The 13,785-nt window shown below is 39.5% G+C and overlaps 1 protein-coding gene across 1 annotated transcript; it reads right to left on the bottom strand.

Moving 5' to 3' along the window:
* Nucleotides 1–11,911: 11,911 nt before the first annotated feature.
* Nucleotides 11,912–12,898, bottom strand: LOC101443701 (olfactory receptor 2B11). The gene has a single exon (XM_004481071.2). The coding sequence runs from the start codon at nt 12,896–12,898 to the stop codon at nt 11,912–11,914; it is 987 nt and encodes a 328-aa protein (XP_004481128.2).
* Between the last annotated feature and the right edge of the window lie 887 nt (nt 12,899–13,785).

Below are 13,785 nucleotides of genomic sequence, written 5' to 3'. Positions count from 1 at the left end.
CCCCCTAACCTTTGGCATACAGGCTCAGCCCTCTCAGAGCAATGAGTTGACCACCTGACCTTCCCTAACCTCTGGGGGACAGGTCCACCCCTCTCAGACCTGTGGGGTGCTAACCTTAATTGCCCTAATCCTTGGGAAATGTGTTCCACCATCTCTGTACCATGGGGTAGCAAAACTCTCCCAGAACATTGGAGAAGAATATTCACCCTCTTCAACTGCAGGGGCAAATTCACTTTCTCTGTACAAATGCATGAGGTTCCTCTCTTGGCCCAAGGTGATGTCCTAATTCCAGATCTTAGCCTCCATGTTTTTTATCTTATAGCTGTTTCTACTTCAATCTCTCCTTTCCATGTCCTTTTTATTCCAGGCTGACAGTGATTTTGTTCATACAGCTCTCTCAAAAATCTTGTTGGTTTAGCATGCAGGAAGCAGGGATCCAAGCCATCAGACATTAAGCTTTCTACAAGTCTTTCTGAGATAACTGCATCTTCCATCCTGATTTGCAATTTGCAAGTTCCAAGTTAAGTTAAGTCCTCCAGTGGGGCACTCTCATCTGGGAGCTTGATTTCCAGAGGCTTGGAATTTCAAGAATCAGTTTCTGTTTTCTTTGTGCCCAATAGTTCAGTCCTCAGTATATCTCTCTCACCTAGCATTTTGCTTTAAGCTGCAAGCAGAAGCCAAGCCACATTCTCTGGGTTTACACTGGAAATTTCTTCAGCTAAATGCCCAGGCTCACCATTCTCAAATTCTGCCTTCCATAAAACACCAGGAGTTAATCTTCCTAAATTCTCTGTAACTTTAAAACATGGATCACCTTTCTTCCAGTTTCCAGTAATACTTTCATCATTTACTCCTAAGGCATCATAAAAAGTCTCTTTTAGTATCCATATTGCTTTCAACAGTCTCTTCAAAGCACTGTAGGTCTTTCCCCAAGCATCTCACAATTGCTCCAAAAAATGCTCCTTACTCATTTATAAAACCATCCCAGGATTTCAGTAATTTCAAAAGCACTTCCCCTCCCCCATCGTACCAAATTCTGTATTAGTCAGCAAAATGGGTGCTGATGCAAAATACCAGAAATTGGTTGGTTTCTATAAAGGGTATTTATTTGGGATAGGAGCTTACAGATACCAGGCCATAAGTATAAGTTACTTCCCTCACTAAAGTCTATTTTCACATGTTGGAGCAAGATGGCAGCCATTGTCTGTGAGGCTTCAGGTTTCCTGGGTTCCTCCTTTCCAGGGTCTTGCTTCTCTCTGGAGGTTTCCTCTCTTCCTGGAGCTTGCTTCTCTTTCCTCTGTGAGCTTACTTATCAAGGCTCCAGCTTAAGGCTTCAGCATCAAATTCCAACATCAAAACTCCAACATTAGGGAAGTGGAGTTCGCTCACTGGTTAGAGCTTCCGCCTACCACATGGGAGGTCCACAGTTCAAACCCAGGGACTCCTTGACCTATGTGGAGTTGGCCCATGCACAGTGCTGATGCATGCAAGGAGTCCTGTGCCGTGCAGGGGTGTCCCCCATGTAGGGGAGTCCCATGTGCAAAGAGTGTACCCCATAAGGAGAGCTGCCCAGCATGAAAGAAAGTTCGGCCTGAGCTGAAGCAGCAAGATGATGCAATAAAAAGAGACACAGATTCCTGGTGTCACTGATAAGAATAGAAGCAGGCATAGAAGAACACACAGCGAATGAACACAGAGAACAGACAACTGGGGCAGGAAGGGCGATGGGGAGAGAAATAAATAAAAATAAATATTTTTAAAAAATAAAAAATAAAATATCCATTTGAAAAAAACCCTCAAAAATCAAAAATCCTCAACTCTGTCCTTCACCATGCCTTTTATCTGAGTCCCCACCCACCAAGGGGTGAGGACTCAATGCCCTAATGATGTGGCCTAATGAAAGGCCTATCATAACTTAATCACACCTAGGTATAGACTTGATTATAAACATAATCCAATATCTATTTTTGGAATTCATAACCATATCAAACTGCTACACTACTCTAATTCCTGCACACAATTTTTTAATATATACCTAGAAGTGGAGTTGCTTGGTAATAGGATCATTCTAATATTAATTTTCTGAGGAACTGCTGAACTATTTTCTGCAGTGGAGACACAATTTTACATTACTACCAATGCTGAACAAGTGTTCCTATCTCTCCAGATCCTCTCCAACATTGTTACTGTCTGTATTTTTAATAGTGGCCATCCTAGTGGGTACGAAATGTTATTTTTTTGTGGTTTTGATTTGCATTTCCTAATGACTAATTATGTTGAGCATCTTTTTGGTGCTTTTTGGCCATTCATTCATCTTCATTTTGAGAATTATCTATTCAAATTTTTGCCCATTTTTTAAATTGTGTAGAGATTGTTGAGCTGATGATTAATCTGTGCAGAATTTATAATCGGTTAATTATAATGGATTGGGAATGTGATGGTGCAATGATATGAGTATAATTAGCAGCACTCGAGTGTGAGTGTGAATGTGGTTGAAAGGGGATGTTTTGGCTTATCCATGAGACTAGAAGGGAATCTAGAGAACGGTACAACCTAGTGAATTCTAGGGTAGCCAAGGATTGTGGTTAAGAAATCAAATATAACGTTTTTTTTTTACAGGATCTATAACAAAGGTATGTAACTAGTACAGGGTATTGATCGTAGGGTGATATATGGGGGAAACTGCACCTAAAACATACTTCTATGGGATATAAATGTGTTTGTGTTGTCATAGGTATGGTTTCTTAATAGAGACCCACAGAGTCACTAACAAAATATTAAACTTTCATCCTGGGGAAATCCAGCTACTTTCTTAAATAAAAAGGCAAAAATCTGTGGAATGTATGGATCATGCTTAAGAAAAGAAAACAGACCAACATGTCAAGTCCTCTATCTTAATGCTTGTACATATGAACCTTATTCCTGTAATAATGAAACAGCCTAATTATAATTAATGCACAAGAGTAACCTCCTGAAAGTGTCCTTCTAACTCAAACGTAGTCTCTCTCTAAGCCACACTCTGCATATAAACCTTCCCCACAATGTGGGACATAACTTCTGGAGATAAGCCTCCCGACACTAAGGGATTATTATGAAGCACCAACTCATGATGCATTTGGAAAAAGATATCTACCAAAAGGGAAAAACATTAAATACAAAAGGGTTTTTTACAGTTAAGTTAAAAAAAAAAAAGTGAATTGGGAAGTCATTCCGGAGGTTACACTTTTGCAGTTCTCAGACAGATTTCACCAACTGCCACAGTAAACGAAGCCTCAACCAAGAGTGGTTCCCAGGGCTCTAAGGATGCCCATACATGAGAGGCAAGGCAGACAGCCTCATAAAATCAATACCCCTTTGGGGGCCTCTATTTGGCAATATATGAATCTATTTCCCCAATATTACATAATTACACTCATTTATAATTCCCCTAACCATGATTTTTCTACCCCTTTTATTTGAACCTACACTTTCCAATGTACCTGTTAAGTATATTTCTCAAGACTTAAATCATTGGCTTGTTTATATGCCAGTTGAGCCCTGAATCCCAACAGAGTTGCAGCCAACTTCTACTCTCCAGTTCTTTGGGCTTGCCCTGGACAACCAACAAAATGATGATGACAAAGTCCCATCACAAAAAACTACGAGGATCTATAATTGCAAGCAAAATAATTCCTTCCATCTGCCCCATAACATCTAAGTTTCCTCTTAGCCTAAATCAGTCAGAATGGACACAATCACAAATTCCTCAACATTGAAAACAAAATAAGGGGGGAGTTTAACCACAGACTTAGAAGATTCATTGTTATTGTAGTACAATCTTGGGTTAATGGAAGAACTTGTAACATTGATATAAAGATAGTGCTTGCCAAGGGATTGGAAGGGAGAGGCAGGGATGTGTGGGTGGAACACAGGGCATATCTGAGGTGGTGAGATTCTTCTGTATGATACTGCAATGATGATGCATTAGTTAGCCAAAGCGGCACTGATGCAAAGTACAAGAAATCTGTTGGGTTTTATAAAAGGTATTTATTTGGGGTAGGAGCTTAGTTACCAGGCCATAAAGCATAAGTTACTTCTTTCACCAAAATCTTTTGCCATGTATTAGAGCAAGATGGCTGCTGACATCTGAAAGGGTTGAGCCTCCCTTAGACTGGGATAATTCTCGTCTCTCTCCCAGGGCTCATTTCTCTCTGGGATCAATGCTCTGCTCTCTCCACAAGTCCAGCTGTAAACTGTCAGGCAAAGAGCATGTGCGTCTTTATGGGGCCTCTGCCATGTCTTTTGGAACCTTCTCTCTTTGCTCACTTGTTTATTTCTCTGTGTATTTACTTCTCGGGGTTCTGGCATCCAAACTCCAGCATCGAAACTCTTCTGTCATGTAGTTTTTCTACTGACATGGCCAAATCAAAGCCCTAATTGTAATTTAATGAAGTAAAAGTGAAACCTCTGAAGTTAATACGATCTAATACAACCAAAGGAACAGACCAGTTTACAAACATAATCCAATACCTATTTTTGGAATTCATAAATATTACCAAACTGTTAAAGATGGATATATGATATTATGCATTTATCAAGGCCTACGGAACTGTACATCACAAAGTGTAAACCATAATGTAAAATAAAGACCTGATTAGTAGCAATGCTTCACTATTTGTTCATCAATTGTAGCAAATGGACTACACTAATCTAGGATGGCAATAATAAGGGAAACTGTGAGTAGGTGTGTATGTGGAGGTTAAATGGGAATTCCCTATACTTTTGGTGTAATTTTTCTATACATGTAAATCTATAATGTCTCTAAAAATACAGATTAATATTATCAAAAATCAATTGACTCTAGATGTGAAGGTCTATTTCTTTTTTTGTCTTTATTTATTTTTTTAATATTACATTAAAAAAATATGAGGTCCCCATATACCCCTCATCCCCCTCACACCACTCCTCCATACTCCACTTTCTCCACACCAATGCCACATTTTCTTTGATTCCTAATCACAATAGATCATGAATAGAATATCAGTAAGTCCACCCTAATCCATACTCTATTCCTCCATCCTGTGGACCTTGGAATGGTTGTGTCCATTCCACATCTATATCAAGAGGGGCCTTAGATTCTACATGGATGCTGGATGCAATCCTCCTGCTTTCAGTTGTAGGCACTCTTGGCTCCCTGGTATGGTGGTTGACCTTCTTCAACTCCATGTTAGCTGGGTAGGGTAAGTCCAATAAACCAGAGTGTAGGAGCTAAAGTCTGTTGAGGCTCAGGGCCTGGCTATCACATGGTCAGTCCAGAGATTCAAGTCCCCTGAGTATATATTAAACCACAACACCAACTACAGTTCCGGTAAAAATAACAGGAGAGGCTTGTGAATATAGATCACATGACTCCAGCTCCATCACACAGAAACACAAACTCCAAAGTAGGGTCAATTGACATGGCACTGAACTCCATCTGCCATGACCATAGAACCTGTGGGTCTCTGTAGCCCTCAGAAGAACCAATACCCAGGGTTGTATATACTTTGTCTCTGGGACTCTGCTGAGGTGTGCATAGGGCAACCCCTCTGATAACCTCCCAGCTCTTTCGGGAAACTCATAGTCATATAAATTCATTTGTCCTTTCCATTTCCCCCTTTGATTGAGGTCAAAAAGCATTTTTAACTCCTGGTATTATATGTAGACTGAGATATTCTGCTTGTCTGAGTTGACCCTTTTATTCAAGGTCATTTTCTAGTTAACATCATCAGCTGGTACTTGGTAGTAATCCCTCAGTGCCAGGGCGGCTCATCCCTGGGAGTCATGTCCCACACTGGGGGAAAGGCAACACATTTACATGCTGAGTTTGGCTTCGAGACTGGCCACATTTGAGCAACACAGAGGCTCTCAGGAGGTAACTCTTAGGCACCCTGCAGCTCTAGGCCTTGTTCTTATTTCAGGTGCACAGGCTCACAAGCATAGTCATTAGTATCAAGGGCTCATTGTTGGGTGAGGGTCTATTTCTGAACTCTCAATTTCATTCCATTGCAGACAGGTTACTTTAAGAGGGAATTTTCTGTAAGAAGTTGTTCATTGATATTATTCTGATGTTACTGAGCACAAGAATGAGAAGAGAAAATGATAAAACAAAGATTTCATGGAGGTGGCAACATCAGGAAGTAGCTAGGTTGATATTAGAGAAACTTAGATGTTTGGAAGATGGGCCCCATGGAATTAAAACCTGGCCATTGAGAAGGGAGTGTTGGGCTAATGCTGGCACCTGAAGTGTTGTGAACAGCTGATTTTACAAATGTTGGAAAATGGAGTCAACTACTACTTCTGGAAGTCACCGTTGCTGCTGAAGAATTGTTACTAGGGTGCTGTCTTAGTTTCATAAGGCTGTTGTAACAAAGGACTATGAAATGGACAACTTAAAACAATGGAATTTTGTCTTCTCATAATTCTGGAGGTTAGGAGTTAGACATCAAAGTGTTGGCAGGAACAGGATCCCTCTGAAGTCTCGAGAGAAGAATCTGTTCCATGCCTGTCTCCTGGATTCTAGTGGCTCCAGGGATTCCTTGTCTTGTAGATGCATCTGCTTCTATTCTCACATAGACTTTTCTCTTTTTCTCTCTGTTTAGCTTCTCCCCTTTTCATAAGACTACCAGCCATATCAGAGCAGGGCCCTTATCTTAACTAACCACATGTTCAAAGACTTTCCAAAAAAGTCACACTCATGAGACCAGGGTGTTAAGACTTGAACTTATCTTTTAGAGGAATGCAATTCAACCCACAATAGGTAGAACTGAAGATAAAGGAAGAAAACTGGTGGAGAAAGTCCCTTCTCTCTCCTCCAGCCATGCACACTGACTCTAGTACATCCAACTGGCAGAATATGGATATAAATACAGGGTAATGAGTATCTAGTGGTGTGGGGAACTCATATTTTTTTAATGTAACATTTAAAAAATAATAAACACACAAAAAAGAGGCTACTGAGTTTTCAGAAGCTTCAGATTAAGGATGCAGGGAATATAGGAGAATTTTGACACCTCTTTAGTCAGTCAAGGAAGGTTCCATGTAGTAGGTAGGATCTAAAGTTATGAGAAGGAAGATATTAAATCTCAATGTTTGAGGGGTAAGAGAATGATTCTTACTTATTTGCTGCTTGTTTCACATTTTCTGCAGTGAACAGATATATTTTGGGGTGAAACTAGGGCACATAAGAAGGAATTTACATGGCTCACCAGCAGGGATGTCTGTTCTTAACTTCATCCAATATCATTGATTGTTACTAAGTTCACAAGATATCCAAATGAATGTGAAAGTGTCCATATGGGCCATGCTTCATTCTTGTATATATAAAATATCGCCAATGACACAGTCATAAAACAAGCACTCAGCCAGCCATATGCACTGTTAGTTCACTGCATCTCCACTCCCAAAGGGAGAAGAAATTAGAATCTGGCAAGGAATAAAGGCAGCAAACATTTATTTTTATATGAAGAAACAAAGTGTTTATATTCATCCAGGAGAATTTGTCTGTACTCTCTCTGTAGGATGGAAAACAGATTTTTCCCATCATCTGGGAAAAGAGAATGTGCTAGAATGTTGCTTTGGATCAATCCCTCACTTATATGAACATAACTGTTTTTCTTTTCAAATTTTACTTTGTAGACCCAAAGAAAAAAATAGCCCTTAATCCTGACCCTTAAGAATTTTGTGGCTATTTAAGATATTTTATGACCCCTAGGATCAGAGATTCTACCCATTAAGAAGTAAATGGGGGAAAGAGACTTCGCCCAATGGATAGGGCATCTGTTTACCACATGGGAGGTCAGCGGTTCAAACCCTGGGCCTCCTTGACCTGTGTGGAGCTGGCCCGTGCACAGTGCTGCTGCGCGCAAGGAGTGCTGTGCCACGCAGGGGTGTCCCCCACATAGGGAAGCCTCACACATAAGGAATGCACCCTGTAAAGGGAGCCGCCCAGCGTGAAAGAAAGTGCAGCGTGCCCAAGAATGGCACCACACACACAGAGAGCTGACATGACAAGACGACGTAACAAAAGCAAATGGACACAGAGAGCAGACAACTGGGGGGGGGGGGGGGGCGGGAAGGGGGGAGAAGGGGAGAGAATTAAATTTTTTAAATCTTTTTAAAAAAAGAACTAAGTGGGACAATACACTGCCATTATTTTTGGCTTCTCCTTAATTAGACTTCATGCTTTAGATTTTTTCCCTTACTTTTGAAGAATGATAAAAAATTTCAAACCATGGTATGCCTATATAAAACTTTAGTGCAATAATGTTTTTTTAAAATTGGCAGTTTCTTTTAGTTGGTTTATTGTTTGAGTGAATCCTACTATTGACCCCTTGCCTTAGGGCTGATTGTGGAAGTCACCTATACATGGAATATCACAAAGTTAATGCTGTACATAACTGAATTGGACAAGAGCTTGTCTTACGGCTTAAGTTTAAGTCTCTCTCTGGCCATTCTTTCTTCCCAAAACAGCCTCTTGGGAGTTTTCTTCATATTCTTGTTCATCAAGGTGTAGATGTGAGGGTTGAAGTAGGGGTCACCACCATGTAAGAAAAGAGTCAGGGATTTTCCTCCCTTCTGAGAAAATTGACCATGGTGTAGACTGCAGTGCCACTGCAATAGAGGACGACAAGTATCAGGTAGGAAGGACAGGTACAGAAGGACACTCTTCCTCATTTTAGGCTAGATGGTCAAAACTCCTTGAGCAATGGGACCAGAGGAGAAGAGAATGAGCAAAGGAAAAATGGGTACCAGGTGGCTGAAGTGATGTGGAAAAAGATAAGGCTAGAAAAGAAGCAAGGATAAATGAATTATTTAGGAATAGAGATACTGCCTCAAAGATTATAAACTAAAAAGCCATAATTTATTCAAAGAATGAGGGATACAAGGTAAAATTTGTGTGCTTATAAAAAGAAACAGCTGACATTTTTTAATGAAAAATATATGGGTGATTGTGTTAGTTATTTTTTTTAAACTTATGAATTTAAAAAACTTGATTTTGTGCATTTTGTCATCATTATATAGGAGTAGCCTAAATAGAACTTTGCCTCTATTAAACAATTATTGTGAGGAAGAAGGGACACAGGAAACCTAGTGTAAAGTTATACTCTTTTCTATACATGTTCCAATAGATAATGACCCTCTATAACAAAACAGACAAGCAAATTAACTGTGTGGAAACACTACTTTAGTACATGTAGAAACTATATTGACCAAAGAAAGGTTCTCTATGGGGATCACAGTGAAACTTTTAAAAGTATGCATTACCAAATTTTACTGAGGAATTTCTAGGCCCTCCTTTGCCTCTCTTTTATGTTGAATTGAAGTAGTTGTCTACTCAGGTTAGGTCCTCACCTTCAGAAAGTGGATGTGGGTACGATTTGACTAGAGCATCCCTTAATTCCATATATTAACTAGTAAAGCATGATGGTTTTGCACTTAATTGGCAACATATAATATTCATCTTCAAGAACCTCTAAAGACTTTGGCCCTTTACACAGTAAAAAAAACATCAACAATACTTTTCAAAAGATTTCTTGGCAAAAAAGTTATTTTTTAAAAGAGTACCTGATGAGCACATGTTCTATCCATTCTGTCTTCATTAGTTATGTCCCACACTTTTCCACGAACTATGCCTGAAAGCAGAAGAATGTGAACACAAGGAATCTGGTCATGATACAGAGCAGATCAATAAGGTGGACAAAATATTTAAAGATTTATCTATATTTTTCTTTCTACTATGTATCAGTTTTTATGCTTTAATTTACCTATCAGATTATTTAAACATTTTCCCCTAAAACTTTGAATAATATTGATGCATCTGGAAAAATTCATCATGTTTACCTTGTGACTTTATATAATTCTGAAATAGAATATTTTGGGGGTATCCTAATAGTCCAACTATCAGCTGCCTTACAAAAGGACCCCAAAATTTAGTGGTTTAAAATAACAAACATTTTATTATAGCTAACTATTTTGTGAGTTAGGAATTTAGGCAGGGGTCAGTTGAGTAATTCTTCTTTTCCATGTATTGTCTACTGAGAACACTTAGAGGCATTAAAAAGATAAATGGGTTGGTCAAAAGGGTCTATGATAGCTCCACTCATGTGGGAGAGCTGGCTGGAAGACTGGCTTGTGTGGTACTATGGATGATAGCATCTATATGTGGCCTCTCTAGCATTGTTATTTTAGGGTAATGAATCAAGGATCCAAGAATGTTCTTAATTGGAAGCCGCTATGTTATTATGACCTTGCTTGGAAGATTGAGAGTATCACTTTTACTGCATTCTAATGTTCAAACAAGTCACTAAGGTTAGTCCTGATGTAAGGGAAGGGCAATTAGTCTCCATCTCTTTTTTCCAAGTAGCAGAAAAGAATTTGAGTCTGCCATTAAATGTAACATCTCTCTTTAGAAACATAGTCTTCAATACTCTCAAATAAGTCCTAGAATTAGGTTATATCATAACACAGCTATATATATTGATAGACATTCTTTGGATAAAAGTTACATTGCTTTTATTGACTTATGCCATGCCTATGACATTAAGTTATAAGAAAAAGCTTTTTTACATATTTACATATGTTCAGTAATATAGTTCTAAAGGGTTTTTCACCATTAAACAATTCAATGACTGCTCTATTTAGGCCAATGGGAAAAATTCCTTCATGATCTTAGTACAAGAAATAGTCATTCTTCTTTCACATTTCTTCAAATGAATCCTATAATTCAATGATTCATATTTACTTTTTGCTCTGATGTCAGAAAACCTTCCTTTATCTTCATTTTTTCCTAATTTTCATACATTTATTATTGTCCTTTTATTTACTATTCTTGGTTACGTTAAAGATTGGTATACATGAGTTAGGTGGATAAAACAAATTAAATGTAGATGAATTTAGGAAATAGAAATGAAAGAAGTAGAAGATGCTAGTATCATGTCTCCATTCAACTAAAGGAAATAATAAAAAGACACTTCAGTGTTAGTCTCAGTTTCATCATTTATTAGCTGAATAACCTTGAACAATTTACTGCAACTTCTCTAATGATCAAATTCTTATATAAAAAGGAGGAATCATAAGTAGTCTGTAAGGTTATATAAGGATTTAAAGAGATGTAGTATATAATGCACTTAGTCTAGTGCCCAGTTCTCTGGGAAAACCTCAATAATTGTTAGCTATTGGATTTACCATCAATTTGTGACTTAAATTTTATTGTCTTTAATGTTGGCTGTCTTTCTATTTTGTTTTATCAAACAGAATCCACTCATTTCTTTTTAGGAAAAAGGTCATACCCTTTCATTTGTAGGTATGGAACCTAACACAGCATCTTGCTGCTATGACAGATATGCTTGTATTAATTCAATCAATGGTGGGAAACTTTCTATAAAATGAAATGGACTATTGAAAAAAAAAATCCTAGGTCATAACCAGATGAAAGCAATCCACGTAATTTCTGGAATTTTTGACTCATATGAAGTTTATAGAGATTTCAAGTCATAGAGAGGAAAAAATTTTTAATTAAAATATGTTTCAATTTTATATAGTATATACTTGGTAGTAATATGGATGAGAAGAAAGAAATTTGGAAAGAGAAAAGAGGGAGGTGAGAAGGTGGACGTGTCAGAAATTTAGAAATTAATCAATTCAACAAATACTCATTGGAACAACAAAACTTTTTAAAGGATTACTGAAAATATATGGCCTCTTAGAATTAAATAATTTATTTTAGAGGTGGGATTTTAGGCACTCAGGCAATACAGAAATTGAAGTGTTTAGGATAAGGGTGTTTAGGGACTCTTAATTCTCTCAAAAAACCTACAGAGTTTCATTAGTTTCATTATTAATCCATCAAGTGAAAGGTGCTCTGAGTATACGACAGTCTTGTGAAATAGTCCTAACAATTGGAAATGGTCACGTCAGATCTGCACCTTCTGGAGAACCTCCAGATCCTTTCCAGAAGTCTTCTCAGAGCTCCTTTCACATCCTTATTCCTCAGTGTGTAGATGAAGGGGTTGAGGGTGGGGGTGATTATGGAATAGAAGAGAGAGATAAACTTGCCCTGCTCTTGGGAGTAGCTGGAAGGGGACTGCAGGTACATGTAGATGGCAGGTAGGTAGAAAAGGGAGACCACCACCAGGTGGGAAGAACAAGTCCCAAAGGCCTTGTGCCGTCCTTTGGAGGACTGGATCCTGAGTACTGCACGGGCAATGAAGCAGTAGGAGAGGAGGATGAAAGCTAGGGGAACCAGCACAAAGAAGGCCACCAGCACAGCCAGTGTGGTATCATTCACTGTTGTGTCAGCACACGACAGCTTGATCATGGCTGGCACCTCACAGAAGAAGTTGTCTAGCAATTGCCGCCCACAGAAAGGCAACTGCACTGTCAAGACTACTTGAACAAGGGAGTTGCCAAAGCCACTGATCCAGGCCATGGCTACAAGCTGCTGGCAGAGAGGGCGGTGCATGATAACAGCATACCTGAGGGGCTCACAGATGGCCATATAGCGGTCCAGGGCCATGGCGGCCAAGACGATGCACTCAGTGCAACCCAACCAGTGGAAAATAGCATATTGCACTGTGCAGCCCCCATAGCTGATGGTCTTCTTGGAGCTACCCATGTTGACCAGCATCTGTGGGACTGTAGTTGTGGTGTAGCAGAGGTCCAGGAAGGACAGGTGGCTGAGAAAGATGTACATGGGGCTATGGAGCTGGGGACCCATCCGAGACACCAAGATGATGGTGATGTTCCCCAACATGGCTAGAACGTAGGATACCAGGAGGATCACAAAAAGAGGGAGTTCCAGCCATGGCCTGTCAGAAACACCCAGAAGGATGAAGTCCTTAGGTGAATTCCCCAAGAAACTCTGGTTGTCACTGCTCATGCTGATTCATTTTCTGGTACCTGTGATGAATCAAGAATGTCAGAATCCCTTGATCCAAAAAGGGAAATGTTAAATACAAATGAAGTTTTATGGCTAAGAGATTTCAAAGTGAGTGGGGAAGTCATTCTAGAAGTTACTCTTATGCATGTCTCAGGAGGATCTCATTGACTGCCACAGTACACAGTACCTCAATATGGGTGCTCCCGAGGGCTCTAGGGACGGCTAGACACTATAGGCAGAGCAAACAACACCGGGAAAATGGTACCCCATCAGCAGGACTTACCTTGGAATATATGATAAACTATCTCCCCAGACAGGTATCAGAGTTTTCATTTTCCTTCACATGGTTCTTCTGCCCTTTTATATAAACCCATAAGTAGCACTATATCGATTAAGTATGTCCCAGAGACTTAAATCTTCTGGCTGTTCGTATGCCAGTTGAGCCATGAATCTCAGCAGAGTTGCCACCAACACCTACTCTCCCGTTCATTAGACTTGCCCAGGACAACTAATGAATGGATGATGATGGACAATACCCATTACCAAAAAGAGAATTTACAACTGCAAGCAAGAAGTTCCACCCATCTGCCCCATGGGATCTAAGCCTCCTCTCAATTGGTAGCAGAGTGGACATCACCACCCCCATATCCCTAAGATTCAGGAACCAACAAACATGAGGGGGAATGCAACAATGGACTGAAGAAGACATTATTTTTGTAGTAATGGAAGAACTTGTATCAGTGATATAAAGGCAGTGGACATCAGAGGTTCTGAGGGAAGGGAGAGGAAATAGGTTTGGGGCCTTTGGGGGACATTGGAATTGTTTTTCTTTTCAGTGACAGATACAGGCCATTTTACATTTTGTCAAAATCTACAAAATTGTTTGG

This window comes from Dasypus novemcinctus, chromosome 2 (genome assembly GCF_030445035.2).
Source record: "Dasypus novemcinctus isolate mDasNov1 chromosome 2, mDasNov1.1.hap2, whole genome shotgun sequence".
Classification (NCBI taxonomy): domain Eukaryota; kingdom Metazoa; phylum Chordata; class Mammalia; order Cingulata; family Dasypodidae; genus Dasypus; species Dasypus novemcinctus.
The sequence above is the reverse complement of the archived record's forward strand: the minus strand, read 5'-3'. Positions and strand labels throughout refer to the sequence as shown.

Bases quoted from the DNA above. Each gene is read 5' to 3' on its own strand.
- LOC101443701 (XM_004481071.2), bottom strand. From the start codon at position 12,898: ATGAGCAGTGACAACCAGAGTTTCTTGGGGAATTCACCTAAGGACTTC.